The sequence below is a fragment of the Prionailurus viverrinus genome, chromosome D3 (assembly GCF_022837055.1).
Source record: "Prionailurus viverrinus isolate Anna chromosome D3, UM_Priviv_1.0, whole genome shotgun sequence".
NCBI lineage: Eukaryota > Metazoa > Chordata > Mammalia > Carnivora > Felidae > Prionailurus > Prionailurus viverrinus.
In genome coordinates this window covers 9,507,140-9,527,272 of record NC_062572.1, presented here as the reverse complement: position 1 = coordinate 9,527,272, position 20,133 = coordinate 9,507,140, and the positions used below count along the sequence as shown (strand labels likewise).

General features: G+C 39.1%; 1 protein-coding gene across 13 annotated transcripts in view; it reads left to right on the top strand.

The window, feature by feature from the left end:
* Positions 1-20,133, top strand: part of ATXN2 (ataxin 2) — a 127,774-nt gene that overhangs the window by 51,362 nt on the left and 56,279 nt on the right. For all 13 annotated transcript variants that reach the window (XR_007145848.1, XR_007145846.1, XR_007145847.1 and 10 more), the window contains 4 exons: positions 14,824-14,948; positions 17,174-17,265; positions 17,756-17,953; positions 19,417-19,595. Coding sequence is in view for 9 of the 13 variants with exons in the window: in XM_047828038.1 (XP_047683994.1) it covers positions 14,824-14,948; positions 17,174-17,265; positions 17,756-17,953; positions 19,417-19,595 (594 nt within the window). In the remaining 4 variants the exon portion in view is untranslated. The remainder of the gene's footprint in view (positions 1-14,823; positions 14,949-17,173; positions 17,266-17,755; positions 17,954-19,416; positions 19,596-20,133) is intronic.

The following is a 20,133-nucleotide window of genomic DNA, read 5'->3' as shown; positions in this document are numbered from 1 at the left end:
GGCTCCACCAGTCTCTGAGCTGTCAACTGTCAGCGCGGAGCCTGACGCAGGGCTCGAACCCATGAACTGTACAGTCATGACCTGAGCTGAAGTTGGATGCTCAACTGACTGAGCCACCCAGGTGCCCGTTTTTTGGTTTTTTTTGAAAAAAAATTTTAAAGTTTATTTTGAGAGAGAGAGAGAGAGAGAGCACAAGTGGAGGAGGGTCAGAGAGAAGTAGAGGCAGAATCCCAAGCTCTGCAATACCAATGCAGAGCCCGATGCGGGGCTTGAACTCAAGAACCGTGAGACCATGACCTGAGCCAAGATCAAGAGTTGGACGCTTAACCGACTACGCCACCCAGGCCACTCCCCCCCCTCCCGCCCCGTTTTTATTTTGTTTGTGTTTGTTCATTTGTTTTGTCTTTTATACTCCACATGAAAGTGAAATCATATGGTACTTGTTTTTCTCTGATTTATTTTACTTAGTGTAATGCTTTTTAGGTCCATTCTGGGTATACTACATTTTAGTTATGCATTTATCAGTTGATGGACATTTCATTTATTTCTACTTTTTGATTGTCATGAATAATTCTGCTGGGATCATTGATGTTCTGATTTTTGTGTGGATATTTTGTTTTCATTTCTTTTGAGCATGTACTTAGGAGTGAAATTGCTCGGACATATGTGAGAACTCAAAGTTTAACCTTTTAAGGGAACTGCTGGGATGGTTTTTGAGAGTGGCTGTGTCATTTTACCATCCCATCAGCAGTATGAGGGCTCCAGTTTTTCCATCCCTTCATCAGCAGTTGTCTGTCTTTTTTATTACAGCTATCCTGGTGGGTGGTTGTGAAGTAGTATCTCATGTGGTTTTGTTTTGCCTTTCTGTAGTGATTAATGATGTGAAATTTTCCATGTGCTTATCGAAAGTGTATAATCTCCTTTGGAAGAAGGTCTATACAGATCTTTGCCCACATTTTAAATTAGATTATCTTTTATTACTAAGTTGTAAGAATTCCTTAAATATTCTGGATACCATTCATCCCCTTATCAGACATGATATGTTTTCCCCATTATGCGGGTTGTCTTTTCACTTTTTTGCTGGTGTCCTTTAAAGCACAGAAGGTTTCGGTTTGGATGAAGTCCAGTTTATCTTTGTTTTCTTTGTTGTTGTTTGTGCTTTTTGTGTCCTATCTAAGCAGGTTGCTTACTCTGAGATGATGAAGATTTGTTCCTCTGCTTTCCTGTAAGATTTTTGTAGTTTTAGCTCTCATATTTAGGTGTCTGATCCATTTTGAGTTAATTTTTACATGAAGTCTCTGAGGTAGGGCTCCAGCTTCATGGTTTTTTACATGTGCATATCCAAGTACAGTATTTTGAAAAGACTGTTCTTTTTCCCATTGAACTGTTTTGGCACCTTTGTTGTTGAAGTTACATTGATTATAAATGTAAAGATTTATTTCTGGACTCTCAGTGATATCCCACAGATTTGTATTATCTGTCCTTATGCCAGTATTATACTGTTTTGATTACTGTACCTTTGAGTAAGTTTTGAATTCAAGTGTCAATCTTCCAAGTATGTTTTTTTTCAAGATTGGCTGTTCTGAGTCCCTTGCATTTCCATGTGATTTTAGGATCATCTTGTCAATTTCTGCAAAATGACAGCTGGGATTTTAATAGGGATTGCATTGAATCTAGAGATAATTTTGGGATATGTTACCATAAATCTTCTAGTCAAAGCACATAATACAGCTTTCCATTTATTTAGGTCATCTTTAATTTTCTTCAGAAATGTTTTGTAGTTACCAGTGTACAAGGTTCACGCTTCTCTTGATAGCTTTATTCCTAAGTATTCTATTTTTTTGGATAAAAAATATCCGAAATGGGGGCGGCTGGGTGGCTCAGTCAGTGCGGCCTTCGACTTCAGCTCAGGTCATGATCTCATAGTTTGTGGGTTCGAGCTCTGTGCTGGCAGCTCAGAACCTGGAGCCTGCTTCAAATTCTGTGTGTCCCCCTCTTTCTCTGCCCCTCCCCTGCTCATACTCTGTATCTGTCTCTCAAATATAAACATTAAACAAAATCCAAAATGGAATTTGTTATTGTAAATGGAATTTAAAAATTGTTTCTCGTTTTCAGATTAGAACAGTATTGTTTTACAGTCTTTATACCTAATGTAAATCTTTCTTTTGACTCTTAGTAGGATAGACACTAAATTTTGAGCTTTAAGTGAGAACATACTTTGAGCTTGTCTGTTCTGCTTCGGTATTGCTTATTAATTTTCCACTGATTATGCCATTTATGCACGTCTGCTTTGTAAAATTCCTTGTCTGTAATAACCAAAACAACTTTGTAGTTAATATTTTAGAGGGTCAGATATTTGTTGTGTTTCAAAGTAACAGTATCTTATAAAACAACTTTTGGAGATAAAAGCCGAAACTTTCTTTCCTTTGAAGCAAATGATAAGTAAGAGTGGACAACCTAAAATATCTAGTCTAGATTGAGTCTTAGAGACTATGTAAGCTGAGCTGGATTTATCCTTTTAGCTCATAGTACACTTCCCAAGTAGTCCCATCTTTTTCATCCATCCTTTTTCTTGAACTGCTTGTAGTGAAATCACAGACACAAGGACTATTTTGGCTTATGTTTGGGAAGAAAGTTACTGTTTTCTTCCTTTTACCTTGCTTTGTCAACTTTTCCTTGATAATGTCACATCCTCATTCTTTTCTTCCTCTCTGTTTCCCTGGATAGTTTGTATCCAAACATTACTGTAATTTCCTAGTTAACTTCCTTCCAGATCCTGTCACTTCCAGTCAGTCTTGGACATTAGCACAAAGAAATTCTTAAGCATTGCTTTTATTTTCATTTCTTAAAAATCTACAGTATCCCCTGTTGCTTACAAAATAAAGTTGAGATGCTATACCTTAACATTCAGGGCCCTTCCCAGGGGAACTTCTCTCTTTTCTTTTTCTTTTTTTATTAAAAATTTTTTTAAAAATATTTATTTTTGAGACAGTGCAAGAGACAGCGTGCAAGCAATGGAGGGGCAGACAGAGGGAGACACAGAATCTGAAGCAGGCTCCAGGCTCTGAGCTGTCAGCCCAGAACCCAACGCGGGGCTCGAACTCACGAACTGTGAGATCATGACCTGAGCCGAAGTTGGATGTTTAACCGACTGAGCCACTCAAGCGCCCCTTCTTTTTTTTATCTTAGTGTAAGAGAGAGAGAGAGAGAGACCGGGTGGAAAGGGACAGAGGGGAGCGGGGAGAGAGAGAGAGAGAATCCTAAGCAGCCTCCATACTCAATGCGGAGCCTGTCGCCTGGCTCAGCCCCACAACCTTGGATTCACAACCTGAGGGGAAACTGAGAGTCAGATGCTAAACCAACTGAGCCACCCAGGTGCCCCCAACTACTAAAATTTACTGTTTTATTTATAGCACAGTAGTTTGTTTTCCCCTGCCTCCAATGAAATGTCACGTTGAACATGTCTACAACAAAGTAGTGGTGAGAGGAAGGTTGGGAAGGGGGTGGTGTCCTAGAACCTTGACGTATCCAGCTTTCCTTTTGTCTGTTGAGGTACCCTTAAGAAATCATAAGGTTCATGGAACAAAGTTGGAGAGCCAGTTGTTTACCTCATGTACCGAATACTCAGCATTCCTATACTCTGTGTGTGACATCTTTTTTCTCCTAATGCATTATAATTTTCTGCAGTTTAGAAACATAGTTTATAGAATTAGGGATGTGTACTCCCCATGGTGGCCAGCATTATGTTGTACAGATAGAAGGTGGTACCCAACATATATTTATTTCCCAATTGATATTTAAAAATTTTTTATTATACTTACTACATTCAAATCAGAGGAAAGCTAGTTTTGTTTTTTCCTTACTTAGACATATTGCCATAAGACTATTAGAAACTGGAATTACCACTGATTTTCAGGAAACTCAAGAAAGCAGTTGTTTCTAGCCAAATCTAAAAATGGCTTTCCGACAACATGACATATCCAGATTATATTTTTCTTATAGAAGATTGCTTCTAGGCAATCTTAATATCCTTCTAGGCATTTTAATTTTCTTTTAAAATATAAAAAACAAAATCCTAAGTGTTAACTTTAACATAAGGCCCAAATGATTCTTACACAAGTGAGAAAAGACAGAAACACAGGTAAGGGAGTTAAGTATTAAAACATACATACATACATACAGTCTATTTGAAGTTATTTTAAAATAATTAATTTGCTTTTCGTATTGGGTGTGTTAGAAATGCATATGTATCTGGATTTATATCAGTGTATATACAATGTATTCATTTGTGAAGAGTAGTATCAAATTGACTTGAGTTTGAAACCGAAAGATTAAAAGGTACCATACCTTAGAGAATCATTTATTTTTATTTTTGTGCTAACCAGGGTAAAAACACCCCCCTTTCTGCTTGTGGGCCACAAAACTCATTTTCCTTGCTCAGTGCCCTAGAGGCAAAGATAGGATTAATTGGTTCTTCTCTGTTTGAAAAAATGACATCCTTTTCTATTATAGTAGGAAATTATTTTTAAATGACTTAAAATTTTGTATAAGATTTAGGGATACAAGTGGTTGGCCTTCTGTTAATTTTGTTGTGTTGGTATGTCCTATCCTGTACGATGTTGTTGGGTGTCACGTGACTGTGGACCAGTGTGTTCTTCCTTATGTTAGCCTTTCCATCTACTGGAAAGTCACAGTTTTGCCACTTTGTATTTTATTTTATTAAACAAGACTTTTTTTAAATTAAGATTTTATTTTTAAGTAATCTCTGTACCCAACATGGCGCATAAGCTCAGAACCCCAAGATTGAGAAGTCATATGCTCCACTTACTGAGCCAGCTAGACACCCATACAGAAAACACTTTTTTTTTTTTTTTTTACCTCTTAAAAATTTTTTTTAAAAGATGTTTTATTTATTTTTGAGACAGAAAGCATGAGCTGGGGAGGGGCAGAGAGAGGGAGACAGGAAACCAAAGCGGGTTCCATGTTGACAGCAGAGAGCCTGATGTGGGGCTCGAACTCATGAGTGATGATCTGAGCTGAAGTCAGACGCTCAGCTGATGGAGCCACCCAGACACCCCTAAAATTTTTTTTTTATATTTATTCATTTTTGAGAGCGACAGAGACCGAGCACGAGTGGGGGAAGAGCAGAGAGAGAGAAGGAGACACGGAATCCAAAGCAGGCTTTTGGCTCCCAGCTGTCAACATAGAGCCCAACGCAGGGTTTGTACCCTCAAACCTTGAGATTATGACCTGAGCCAAAGTTGGATGCTTAACTGACTTGAGCCACTCAGGCATCTCTCCACAAAAGACTTTGAAAGACAGGTGTTTGGTTGAGAATTTCAGCTGCTGGCACAAGAAGATACAAGTAGAGATGGCTTTGTTGCTCCTTTCGGTGGGGGATGGTATGTGCATTGCAGAGAGAGATCCTTGTTTCTTGTCCTGACCCTGCCATGTTTGAAGTCAGGATGAGGTATATTTTATTTTTAATAATTTGTATTAGCTCTTCCCAGTTTGTTGTCTCTCCCAAATTTTCCAGGTAAAGAAAAAGCTTTGGGGCTGACTTTCTATGGATCTGTCTAACCTCAAAGACTTGAATTTTGTGGTAATACAATGTCATCTCCGTGGTATATCAGATAAACTACTTATAGCATTTAAAAAACATAATTACTTATTTTGAAAGAGAGAGAGCAGGGAAAGGGCAGAGAGAGAGAGGTGGGGTGAGAGAATCCCAAGTAGGGTCCATCTATACTGTCAGTGCAGAGCCTGATGCTGGGCTCGAACTCAAGAACCGTGAGGTCATGACCTGAGCTGAAACCAAGAGTTGGACTCTAAACTGACTCATGCACCCTTTAGCATTTTAAATATTAAATATTCTGTTTGATACGCCCAGAATTAAAATTAGGAAATAGTTGTGGTCATTCATAATGGAACGTATCTGGTGCTGCATTTTTTAGTGGGCAAGTGCTGTTGTCTGGTGTATTTTATAACTGTAGCAGATTGGTGTTTAGAACGGAAGAGTATAAACCTTTGAAATGCATTCAAGTTTCCCATGGTTTTGTGGCTGGGACCCTGATACCTCCAGATGTTTTTGCAATGGTAGATGTTGTAAGAATTAATTCTCAGGTTGGTCATTTGGAACAGAACACTATTCCTGTGTAAACTTATGTCTCTTAAGCTATATTATTCAGTACCTTTCATTTCTATCTTATTTTAGCCATCTGCTTTCATGACTTTGTCATCATCTGTAACTGCTTTTCTTTCATAGTGCCCCCCCCCCCCCCCAGGGTCTGCTCTGATCATGGTCAGCTTAACCTTTACTCTTCTACTCCCTTTTTTCCTGTCCCTTTTAGGACTCTGACGTTTCCATGGCAATCTTTTTTTTTTTTTTTAAACCTGTTTCTGCCACCTTTATCACCCCCTTTTTTAAAAAAAATTTTTTTTACGTTTATTTATTTATTTTTTTGAGAGACATAGAGCACAAGTGGGGGAGGGGCAGAGAGAGAAGGAGACATAGAATCCGAAGTAGGCTCCAGGCTCCGAGCTGTCAGCACAGAGCCCGATGCGGGGCTCGAACTCACAAACCGTGAGATCATGACTTGAACCGAAGTTGGATGCTTAACTGACTGAGCCACCCAGGCACCCCTATGATCACCCTTTTTGATTCCTTACTCTGTCACCTCATTTCCTTTATCTATCACAGAATGTTCTTTCTTCTTTTCAGAGCATATAGGCAGAGTCCTTAACCTGGATCCATGGATTCCCAAATGGTTCATGGAGAGGATTCAGGGCATTGATAAACTTGGATGGGAAAAAATATTACATCTTTGTTTTCACTAGTTTCTGATTGAAATTTAGCATTTCTGGGTGCCTGGCTGGCTCAGTCAGTGGAACATGTGACTCTTGATCTCGGGGTCATGAGTTCGAGCCCCACCTGGGGTATAGAGATGACTTACAATCAAGCAAAAAAGAAATTTAGCATTTCTTTTCCATTAACAAATCATTAGTATTAGCAATATCTGTGACTTTAGCACTTGTAGAACTCAGTTAATTTCATATCACTTGTATAGATGTAGACATCTTGACATATTATGCTCCTCACCTTTTGAAAATTATAGTATTAAATTTGCTGTTAGATCTTATAGATTAATGCATTAATAAAGAAGCATGTGTATTACTCTTGCACTGATTTGGATTTTCAGATTTTGATGCCTACAGTTCATTATATTTGATCTCTTTTGATTTCCGATTTATTTTATGCATTTAAATCCATAGGCTCCCCCCAAATGCTAAGGGGGATCCATGGATAAAAGAAAGGTTAAGAATCCCTAATCTAGATAAAGGTTCCCTGTGCCCCATCTCCTTGCATTTCTCTCATTATTATTTTATTATTTTTTAAGTAAGCTCTGTGCCCAACGTGGGGCTTGAACTCAGGACCCCAAGATGAAGAATCACATGCTCTAATGACTGAGCCAGCTAGGCCCTCCCCACCCCCCTTTGAATTTCTCTCTTACTCCTTTTTCTCCCGCTTGCCTGAGAACGCCTCCATTTGTCTCCTTATTTTGTTGTGCCTGTGCACACATCTTGGCCCCTTGCTGTGTTCATTATCCCCATCTCGTTTCTGTTTTTTTTTTTTTTTTTCTTTTCTAACATGTATCTTGTTTTAATACTTTGCAGAAATATATGTAGATAAAAACCTCAGTATTTTATAAAATATAACTAATGCCTTAACCTCTAGTATGTGTAGTCTTTGTGTAATCATTTTTGTTACTTGAAGATTTGGGATAATCAGGGAACACTACTATTGATTGATTGATTGTTTTGTGTGTGTGTGTGTGTGTGTGTGTCTGTGTGTTTTAAACTTTAATTCCAATATGGTTAACATACAGTGTTATATTCGATATACATGTACAATATAGTGATTCAGCACTTCTATACATTACTCATTGCTCATCATGGTTAAATGTTCTCTTAATCCCCATCACCGTTTCACCCATTCACCCTCCCCGACCCACCTCCTTTGTAGTAACCCTCAGTTGTCTGTAGTTAAGAGTCTTTTCTTGGTTTGTGTCTTTCTCTCTCTCTCTCTTTTTTTTCCTTTGTTCATTTGTTTCTTAAATTCCATGTATGGGTGAAATCATATGATATTTATCTTTCTCTGACTTTTTTCACTCAGCATTATACTCTCTAGATCCATCCATGTTGTTGCAAATGGCAATTCATTCTTTTTATGGCTAAATAATATTCCATTGTATATACCACCTCTTTATCCATTCATGTATCAGTAGACACTGGGCTGTTTCCATAATTTGGTTATTGTAAATAATGCTGCAATAAACAGGCACATGTATCTTCTTGATTTAGTGTTTTCATATTCTTTTGAGTAAATACCCAGTAGCGGAATTACTGTATTGTATGGTAATTTTATTTTAAAGTTTTGGGGGAAGCTCCACACTGGTTTTCACAGTGGCTGCACCAGTTTGCATTCCCAACAGTACACAAGGATTTTAAATAAGAAATTTATTTATTTATTTGTTTATTTTTTTATTTAAAGAAAGGGACGGTGCCTGGCTGGCTCAGTTGGTGGAGCATGTGACTTTTGATCTTGGGGTCTGGAGTTTGAGCCCCACTTTGCATGTAGGGATTACTAAAAAAACAAAAAGTGTTCAAGGATTCTTCACATCCTTGCCATCACTTGTTGTTTCTTGTGGTGTTAATTTTAGCCATTCTGAAGGTATGAGGTGATATCTCATTGTGGTTTTTGATTTGCATTTCCCTGATAATGTGTGATGTTGAGCATCTTTTCATGTGTCTTTGGCTATCTCTATGTCGTCTTTGGAGAAATGTCCATGTTTTCTGCCCTTTTTTAAAAATTTTGTTTTTTTATTTTAGAGAGGATGAGTAGGGGAGGGGCAGAGAGAGGGGGAGAGAGAATCTGTAGAGCTCAATCCCACGACCCTGGGATCGTGACCTGAGCTGAGATGAAGATTTGGATGCTCAACTGACTAAGCCACCCAGGTGCCCCTCTGCCCATTGTTTAATTGTGTTTTTGTTTTGTTTTGTTTTTTGGTGTTGAGTTGTAGAAATTCTTTATTATTTTGGATACTTAAAAAAAATTTTTTTTAAATGTTTATTTAAAAAAAATTTTTTTAACGTTACTTATTTTTGAGACAGAGAGAGACAGAGCATGAATGGGGGAGGGGCAGAGAGAGAGGGAGACACAGAATCGGAAGCAGGCTCCAGGCTCTGAGCCATCAGCCCAGAGCCCAACGCGGGGCTCGAACTCATGGACCGTGAGATCGTGACCTGAGTTGAAGTCGGACGCTTAACCGACTGAGCCACCCAGGTGCCCCTTTAATGTTTATTTTTAAGAGAGATAGTGTGTGAGCAGGGGAGGGGCAGAGAGAGAGGGAGACACAGAATCTGAAGCAGCTTCCAGGCTCTGAGCTGTCAGCACAGAGCCTGACGCAGGGCTCAAACCCACAAACTGGGGGCGCCTGGGTGGCTCAGTCGGTTAAGCGTCCGACTTTGGCTCAATAAATAAACGTTAAAAAAAAAAACACAAAAAACCCACAAACTGCAAGATCATGACCTGAGCCGAAGTCGCACCCTTAACCAACTGAGCCACCCAGGCCCCCCTATTCTGGATACTTTTTACTGGATAGGGTTTTTGCAAATACCTTCTACTCAGTAGGTTCTGTTTTAGTTTTGTTGATTGTTTCCTTTGATTCTGTTTCCGCTATTTTGATGTGGTCCCAATAGTTTATTTTGCTTTTGTCATTGTCAGAGAAATTATTGCCTGTGCTCTCTTCTAGGATTTTTAGGGTTTCAGGTCCCACATTTAGATCCCTAATCCATTTTGAGTTATTTTTGTTTAGGGTCCAGTTTCATTCCCCATCTTGTTTCTTTGTACTGTTCTTTAATATTATTTATGTATTATGTGGTTTAGTATATGCTTATAGTATAAAAAGTCATATAGAACAGAGGAATGTAAAAAAAAAAAAAAAAAGTAATCTGCCTGTGGCTTCCAATTCCACTACCCTGGGGAGGTCTGTGGACTAGTGTACAATTTAGAAAATTTTTATCTTAGTGATATTCAAGTCTATCTTAGTTAGAGCTAACCCTCTACTTCCCCCTACTTAATTCCTGCTTTGTGTTTTTGAAGGCATAGATCAGCTGTCACTTGTAAAGCCACAGCCTTTTATTCCTCAGAACTTAAATTTTAGTACTTTTTACATTAGATTCTAAAAGATTTGCTTCATGTCTGTAACTACTCTCCTACACGTGGGAGCTCCTTCAGGAAAAGGCAGGGATTGTGTCTTAGGCCCTAGCCTCTCCAAAGTCAGTGACTAAGACACTGTAGGTACTCAGTAAATGTTAAGAATGAATAAATGGCCTCTCAGTTTCCAGGATGGCATCCACTGTAACTGATACACTGCGTAAAATGGTCCACATACAACAGATGGTATATGGTGAGAATAATTTTTTCAAAGTTCTCGAAAAAAATGTCACAGTATTCTTAATTGATGAAAACAGAACAGCAGCATTGGAATAAATTTTAAAAAATTGATCTAGAACTTCAGTGAGAAAAAGCAGATTTAGTTGAGAGATGAAATGGGCAGCCTAGGGGTTTGGCGAAGACTTGTGGAAGCACATTTGACTATTACTGATGTTAAGTCTGGTAATGATTTTTAAATTTCATCTAGTTTTATGTCATCATGTGGTTTTAATAAATTTATATTTATTCGTAACGTGTCACTAGCATTTCACTTATTTCGCTATTATTCTGATCCTTTAAAAAGGTCTCAGACAACTTGGAGTGATTTTTCAGAATCATAATTGGGAGGTAAAAGAGGAAGAACTGAGGAGCAGAGCTTATATCGTATTTCCTGGGAGTGGGACTGAGGGATACTCAGGAGAGAGGTGGTGCTTTGGTTGAAACACTTCTTTCTTTTTTTTTTTTTTAATTTATTTTTTAAAGTTTATTTTTATTTTTGAGAGAGACAAAAACAGCATGAGTAGGGGAGGGACAGAGAGAGAAGGAGAGAGAGAATCCCAAGCAGGCTCTGTGCCATCAGCACAGAGATGTGGGACTTGAACTCAGGAAACCTCAGGAAACCATGAGATCATCACCTGATCCGAAACCAGGGGTCGGAGGCTTAACTGACTGAGCCACCCAGGCGTCCCAAAACACTTCTTTATTATTACCACCAGGTGGCACCACTGGCCCAGGGTGACTAGGTTTCTGCCCAGAATGAGAAGGGAAGGTTTTGAGAGCCCATCGCTGTGGGGGTAACATAGAGGGGTTTGCAGGTGTGTGTGTGTCAGAGGGAGGTACATGTATACCCTTTTCCCCTCTAGTCTAGAGCTTTTGGTAAACTGAATGTGTATAAGGCAGGGAATGAAGTACATGAAGAATTTAAACTTTTATTATCTTATCTGATAATTTTTATTTTTCTTTTCTTCTTTCTATGCCTGTAGTTCCTTCAGAAACAGGTAACATTTTTCTGACAGCCTCTTTGTATTCTTGCATCTTGCTTTTATAATGCTTATGTTTCTTACCATAGAGGGTAATGGAAAATTAATATACTCTCACGTGACATTGGAAAAATCTGCATGCAAATTGCCACAGTTGCGATTATAGACAATTTTCCAAACTTTGCAGAAATCCTGGCTACAACATTTTACTATTTAATACCAACATTGTTTTTTCAAAAATCCAAACATGGGCGCCTGAGTGGCTCACAGTTAGTCAGGTGTCTGACTCTTGATTTTGGGTCAGGTTATGATCTCACAGTCGTGAGATTGAGCCCCGCCATCAAGCTCTGCTCTGTGTGTGAAGCCTGCTTGAGATTCTGTCTCTCCTTTTCCCTCTGCCCCTTTCCTGCTTGCAGCTGTGCACGCATGCACGCACTGTCTCAAAAAATCCAAACATTGAATTTTCAGAATTTACAGTATTATTGTTCACAGTGTAGAATGAAATATTCAGGCCTTGCCTCCTTGTAGCTGATAATAATAGAGTGTTGGCCTGAAATATGGTGTTTATGACCAGGGTTTTCCCCAGTATCCTAACACTATAGCTTCATTTTTGTGCTCTCTACTTCTGTTCATTTTTTTTACATCTTTCTCTAAACTCTTTACTTGTCTTTAAAAAGGGACTTTCTGTGGTGCCTGGGTGGGTTGTTTTTTTTTAATGTTTATTTTTGAGGGGGAGAGAAAGAGAGAGAGACCGAGTGTGAACAGGGAAGGGGCAGAAGGAGAGGGAGACAGGATCTGAAGTAGGCTCTAGGCTTTGAGCTGTCTGCACAGAGCCTGACGCAGGGCTCGAACCCATGAACTATGAGGTCTTGACCTGAGCCGAAGTTGGATGCTTTACCGACTCTTGAGTTGGGCTCATGTCATGGTCTCCTGATTTGTGAGTTGGAGCCCATGTTGGGATCTGCCCTGACTGTGGGGAGCCTGCTTGGGATTCTCCCTCCCTCTCCCTCTCTCTAGATCTCCCCTGCCCCTGCCCTGCTCACAGGTTCACTCTGTCTCAGATAAACAAACCTTAAATAAAAAAGGACTTTCTTTTGAGGAGGATTTAAAAGCAAGAAATATCAGTATTAAGAGAAACACAACTTTTGTGTTTCCTTTTCCCCCTTTCTGCCTTGAAAGAAAACTGTCATGCTAAGTAACAACATGCGAGTAGTTTACTCCTTTTACATGATCGGTGTTGTAAACAGAAGATTTAAGATAACAATACAGTATTGAAAAAAATCGGTTACTTATTAATGGACTCTTAATACAGCCTAAAATTGTGATCAGCAGATTAAAACTTGGTTCAGTGAAGTGTTAGATGCTTGCTTTTCCACATCGGGTCCCTTTTGGTTTTGTGTAGGATAATACTGATAAGAACACATTTATCAATTTGAGGACAGCTTGACTCAGTCCTTGTCTTTCCTGAACACTTTGACAGACACACACGTGCACTTCCGTGAGAATAAGTCCATTTATGTGGTTCTGTAAAAATATCTCTTGCTGCTTTGAGCTTTAATTTCTTGAATAAAAAGAGTATCATCTTCAGTTCTGGGTTGCCATGTAAGTAAATGCTTTATGCACTGAAGCAGATGCCTTTCAAAAAACTAGTGTGATTAAAACATGAATAGGATCAGCAGTATAAGTTAAGAATCGTAATAATCGTATTGCTTACTGCAAAACAGGACATGACTGGCTTGCATTTTCCTGTATTATAGTTTTCTGTTCTGTTTTTGCGAGAAAATAGGGAATTTCAGTAAGTTCAGGAAGTTATGACGTTCTCTTGAAGTTTTACTGGCAAAATTAATTTTTACCAAGAATTCGTGCAACCATAAGGTGATATAGAATATGGCTTGTATCAGGTGAATGTCACGTAAGGCCAAGTTTTTGGGACCATTAGTGTCTTCCATCTGAAGGTGTCATTATGAGGACAGCAGCATTCTGTTAGACCCTCTTAGAGAGCTTTTCCAAGGTGCGCTCATCTTCCGGTGGATGCTCTGTCCCACTCCTAGCTCAGGCGTGCTGTTGTTGGGATCCCCCCTGTTATGCTCTTAGCTCTTGTAATTGCTAGTAATAGGAGCTACGCTGCTGGAAGAGCTGGCAGCTAAGCCCACAGGTGCAGTTATGCTTTTATTTCCTGGTGTGCACGCACACACACCCATCCATCCCTAGTTTGGGATGAGAGGAGGTAAGAGCTAGTAGTGACACTGGGCTTGTAGTGCCGTGCCTAAATTGGCTGGCTCGAATTTCTTTGGAATCACCTTGCCCACTGGGGAGCCAATGACCGTTACAGAAATCGTACCAAATAAAAAAAAATTCCTCTGGAATTTTCTCTTTTAAGAGACACCGCTGTTGATACTTCCTTTTCCAACTCCTTGGTGGCAGCTTATAGTAAGGGTGAAGGCGTAGTGACTGGGAGCTAGTATCTTCTAGCAGAAAAGTGTGATTCCCTAGCCCTGTGCTAGGTGATAACCCTATGGGCCCAGCCATTTAAGCGCAAGTCTGTATCTTCAAAGCATTTCCCCGTACTGTTGTTGCCCAAGTAGACTTTTACTTACCTGGTCCTAACACCTATCTAGAGAAAAATTTTCTTCACTGGACAGCAGCTACTAGATATTTCCTGTCAGCTGAGCATAGTAATGCTCTCACAAGCTAGTGCTCCTCATTAACATTAGTCAGAGGAGGAGAGAGCACAAAGAGTGAGAAAATGTTGGTGGGAAGTCCAGGTACATAGGCCTGCCACCTGAACCTTCTGGGGATAGGTGACACTGTGGGGCCTGAATTCTGTAACAGAGTTACAGGGAAAAATGGATTCTGTGAAGGGTTTGGTCACTTCTGTGAAGGGTTTGGCTTCAGTTACTAATGACGAGAGTATGTTAGGATATTGCCCTCTGCATGTAGACTTGGATTCAGAAGTTAAAATATCTTCATATGTTTGGCTGCAGCTCTGAGATTGTATCTAATTAATGGATCCATTAAACAAAAATCCTACTTCAGGTTGGATTGATAGAGATCTTCTGGATCACTTCTGAAACACAAAGTACAGTAATTATTTTTGATATAATGACTTGTGTGAATACCTTAAAACATACTTCATATGGCTTAAAATTATTTGGGAACATACCTTCACTGAAAGTTTTTTGAAGATGATGGTATTAGAAGCATTACATCTCTGAAAGCATACCATTAATGCTATTCTTTCTATTTCATAATTACTTTTCACATACCTCTTTGTTGATAATTTATGTATGTATTAGTGTAGCCTGTTGTCTGGCTGTATGATCTTTCAACTGAGTCCATCTTTTGCAGACGCTTTTACCGACTCTGCTATCAGTGCTAAAGTGAATGGTGAACACAAAGAGAAGGACCTGGAGCCCTGGGATGCAGGTGAACTCACTACCAGTGAGGAACTGGAGGCTTTGGAAAACGACGTAGTAAGTAAAATCTTTTTGCTTAGTATCAGACTGTGGTCATGTCATGTGATATGGAGTGAACTCCTATCGTTTAGTTTTAATTGAAGTATATTGTCATCATTGTAGCGAAGGTATTTAAAGCAGCAGGTTTTTTTGTCTAAACAGAGACTTCTCCCCACACTTAGGAATTATTTCTATGTTTTTAAAGTAAATCATAACAAGCAACTTACAAATTTAAATTGGGAAGCATGGGAAACTGGAAATACTGGCATGTTTTGCTTTGAAAGCTTTACAGAAGAAGGCAGCCTAAGAAAGGAGTGTCTTAATTGTTGACTTTACCTAGAGGTGAGGTCAAAGTATGACTCTTAGGCTTCTTGTCTGAGGAAGAGGTACTCACTATTGAGATACGTAGTGAGTTTACATAGTTATTTATAGACATTGGGATTAGAAGACTTTAACTTTTTTTTTTGAGAGTTTAAGTTGTTTTTTTTTTTAAATTTTTTTTTTTTTTTTAAGTTTATTCATTTTTGGGGCGCCTGGGTGGTGCAGTCGGTTAAGCGTCCGACTTCAGCCAGGTCACGATCTCGCGGTCCGTGAGTTCGAGCCCCGCATCAGGCTCTGGGCTGACGGCTCAGAGCCTGGAGCCTGCTTCCGATTCTGTGTCTCCCTCTCTCTCTGCCCCTCCCCCGTTCATGCTCTGTCTCTCTCTGTCCCAAAAATAAAAAATAAACGTTGAAAAAAAAAAAATTTAAAGTTTATTCATTTTTGAGAGAGAGAGAGAGAGAGAGAGACAGAGCATGAGCAGGGGAGGGGTAGAGAGAGAGGGAGACACAGAATCCGAAGTAGGCTCCAGGCTCCGAGCTGTCAGCACAGAGCCTGACGCGGGGCTCGAACTCAAAAACCGTGAGATCATGACCTGAGCTGAAGTCGGACACTCAACCGACTGCGCCACCCAGGTGCCCCATAGTTGTTTTTTTTTAAGTTTTAAGCGCAGAGCCTGACACAGGGCTCAAGCTCATGAACCATGGGATCATGATCTGAGCTGAAATCAAGAGTTGGACACTCAACCACCTGAGTCACCTAGGCGCCCCAGAAGACTTTTACTATTTACTGGATATCCTTCTGCACAGTTTAGATTTTTTATCTGGAACATATACTACTTAGGCAGTTTTAAAGCCTCTATATGTAACTGATCTCCAGCCCACATATGTTAGCCTCAAGCAGTTGCTTGATTGGTGGTATTACAGAATAGTCATGCCTGGAGTAGCACAGAAGGACCCAAGATTGATGGGTGCCTTCAGAGGCAAGCTTTAGTATTAAAGTTGCCATCAGAAATACTGGGATGATGCTGTGTCCTCTTTCTGAGATGGATAAGGATTATGCACTCTATTTTGTCCCTTTACACCATTCAGACTTTAAACGTTGAAGGGGTTGCAACATTAGTGAAATGACTATCTAGGCATTAATATTCACTAGTGAAGATTCTTGCAGCCTCTGCCCCCAGTTGGTTGATTCTTACAGATTAAAGAATGCAGGCTAGCTTTTGAGAGTGGTAGTTTCCTCATAGAAGTGTAGAGTTATCTACACTGAGGTTACAGGTTAGCATACTGAGCCCTTTGCTCAGGACCCATAGAAGCTGTTAATGTTGAGACCAGTTCTAAAACCCAGCTCTTGTGACTTTGCACAGTGATTGTGTGTTTACTCTCTCATGCTGCTGTCTCTTCGAGCATACCCAGGGAAAAGGGGAGGGTGGCCAGGATCTGGTACCATGCTCACACCTTGAAATAGGGATGCAGCAGTGAAAGCTTTGGCTTATTCCCTTCTTCCCCCGAAACTCTGGAAGTATTTTTGGCTATCAGAGAGCATCCTTTATCCCTCGTAGATCTCATGATCAGTCAACTCAAGAAGGTCTTAGGTATTTGCCCTATAGAAAGATGGCTGTTAAGGAGTAGGGAAAGAATTCTGACCTGAATGCTTACGTTTTATGAAGTAACTTGAAATGTTCTAAACTTTTACAAATATTGTCTGAAATAATTGTTTTATATAGTCATTTGCCACTTTGTAAGGGGTGACATATAGAAGAAAAATTTTTTCTTAAAACGTTTTTAAAGAAAGTTTTTGCCTGTTTTTTAATTAGCTAGATTTTGCTGTTATATATGATAGATAGTGTTAATGTAGGATATTAATTGTACTTAAAGAAGAGAAATACTTTGTCATTTTGAAAAATGAACTTTATTTTCTTCTAGTCTAATGGATGGGATCCCAATGATATGTTTCGATATAATGAAGAAAATTATGGTGTAGTGTCTACATATGATAGCAGTTTATCTTCATATACGTAAGTTTAGAAAATCGACTTTTTTGAGCGAATTTGTCTTTGATTTTCATCAGCTTATGTTAGCATGTTGAATAAATAAATATTTCTGTTGGATTTTAGTTTAAACAATTATGTGAAAGAATTAATCCTGTCACTACTTAGGCTGATAAATTCTCATTAAAACGGAATACATTTAGTTTACATATAACCTAATTTTATGCTCTAGATAATTTTTTTTTTTTTTTTAAGCTGTAAAAACTCTGCATTTGCAAGTATAGATGTTATGGGGCAGTAGTCAATTTAACCAGTTTTGGAAATGTTACATTCCTCTAGGGAAAAGTGAAACCGAAAAAAAAGCTAATTTTGATTTATACATAAGTAGATCAGTGTAATTCTTTTGTAGTTTTACCCGTATTTCAAGCTCTCAACTTTCTTAATAGTGTTTTGGGACAGTTCTATAAACTGTGACTTTAAAATACTCACTTTGCTTTTTCTTTTCCTCACGTTTCAGGGTACCCTTAGAAAGGGATAACTCAGAAGAATTTTTAAAACGAGAAGCAAGGGCAAACCAGTTAGCAGAAGAAATTGAATCAAGTGCCCAGTACAAAGCCCGAGTGGCCCTGGAAAATGATGATAGGAGTGAAGAAGAAAAATACACAGCAGTTCAGAGAAATTCGAGTGAACGTGAGGGCCACGGCATAAACACTAGGTATTTAAAGGAAATCATGATGCAGTATTTTGGATACACAACTCAAGGTCTGTGTGAGAAGGTGTATTATTATTATTATATTTCATCTTCCTTTAATATAGCTTAGGTAGAGAATGCAAGTGGAATTGGTTTAAGATTCTGTTAGAGAAAAGATTATAGTAATTTTGGAAAACATTTTTTGAGCATCAAGCTTTACAAAGCCGAGTGTTGGAAATACAGTGATGAGCAAACCAAGGTTTGGAAGAGCTGCTTAAAACACAGTGATCAGATAGGGGTGGGGGTGCACAGAGCATAGTAACAGATCGCTAGGATTTGCTAGATTAGAGGTGTGTTCAAAGTATTAAGAATATCCAGAGTGAGGATGGCCTACCATGTAACTGTGGAGTCCGAGAACGCGTCACAGAGGAGGTGATGTTTTGTGATAAGATAGTACATGTGTCTACTGCCCAGAGAGAAGTATGAGAGGGGCATTCCTTGCATGGTGAAAAGACACGTGAAAGAACCTAGCCAGCTGGGGACGAGGCTGGTTATTTTGTACGTCTGGAATACAGGGTGCTGTTGGGGGTGCAGTGTTGGCATCTGGTGACAGGAACTGAGGTAGTGAAGGACTCTGTGTCATGTTAAAGAGCACCCTGTAGGCAGGGGATGGTGTGAATGAACTCTGGGACATTTGAGAGTTGGTTGAAACAAGGTGACAAGTTAGTGTATTGAAATTGTTCAAGTGTGAGAACTTGGTAACCACCTAGGCCAGGGCTGGCGATAGAAAGGTTAGAAAAACCAGTTGACCCTAAGGTTTATTTGATAACTAAGTTGATTGATGTTTGTACTGGTAAAACATAGAGCAAGTGTGAGGGGAGATAGAGTGAGCTTATTTGTTCAATTTATTGCAGTTGAGGGGCTCGCAAGCCTTAGATAGATTTAATTCGTAAACACGTGTTGAGAACCATCTGCTACATACCTGATAGAATAAGATATAAATTCTTGAAGACACAACTTAGAGTCTGAAGATTGGAATTAAAGTGTTGTTCAGTGGGAGATTTTGAGACTGTGGGACTGGCAGTGTGGATTTTAGGATACGTCAGTATTGCTGGTATTGAATGAAAATCCAATGACTAGCCACAGACCAAGAGGAAACAAAATAGAGAAAGCAAGGACACAGAAAGTTTCAAGAAGACAGACCACATTTGATATCAGAATCCGCCGTCTAGAGGCCAAGTAAGATAAGAATGAATACACTTGTTAAACTTTTTTGCTTAGGAGGAGAATCTGAGAGAAAAGGAAAGGCTAGAGGCTAGACCTGAGGGTAACATGGAAGAATAGGGGTGTTTGGGAGTGAGACAGTTTGGTTTAGTGTTTAACCTTTTTATAACAAGCATTCACTTCTGCCTAAATTACTTTTCAATTTGTTTCATTGGCCTGATATCTATTAGGATAAAATGATTTAGAGGATCTCTCATTTTCAGGGAAAATAAATATATTCCTCCTGGACAAAGAAACAGAGAAGTCATATCCTGGGGAAGTGGGAGACAGAATTCACCGCGTATGGGCCAGCCTGGATCGGGCTCCATGCCGTCAAGATCCACCTCTCACACTTCAGATTTCAACCCGAATTCTGGTTCAGACCAAAGAGTAGTTAATGGAGGCAAGTATTTTGACCAAATTTGTCAATGTCAATGATCAGATACATAGTTTTCTAAGTATTTAAGTTTAGCATAATTGGTAAGAGCATGCACACCTTCATCGATTTCTGTGGAGTGGTTTTTACTTCAAAACTATTTAAAATTTGCTTTTGTGGATATCAAATTAGTAAAATTTGTATAAGTCTTTGGCATATACTGTATTTAGTATGATGAGATTCTCACATGTTATGATAAAGTGCTAAATTTAGCCAAAGATACTCAGTTGGCCAAAAAACACTCCACGTATAAAGAAATTGGAAACTTTGGGTAGGTTCTCAATTTTTTAAAACCCTGGATGATAAAATGATTTAGACACAGTTTATATGGAAAATCCTAGTCTGTGTGAAACAGTCAGTGGTTAATACAGGTTCATTTTCGTAAACTGTTTATACATTTATATTCTGCTTACTTCAAGAAAGGATTTGAGGTAACTTGCTGTACAAGACATGACCAAGAGTCATGTGAAGAAGGTGAAGAAAGAAATGTGCTTAAATAAACGAT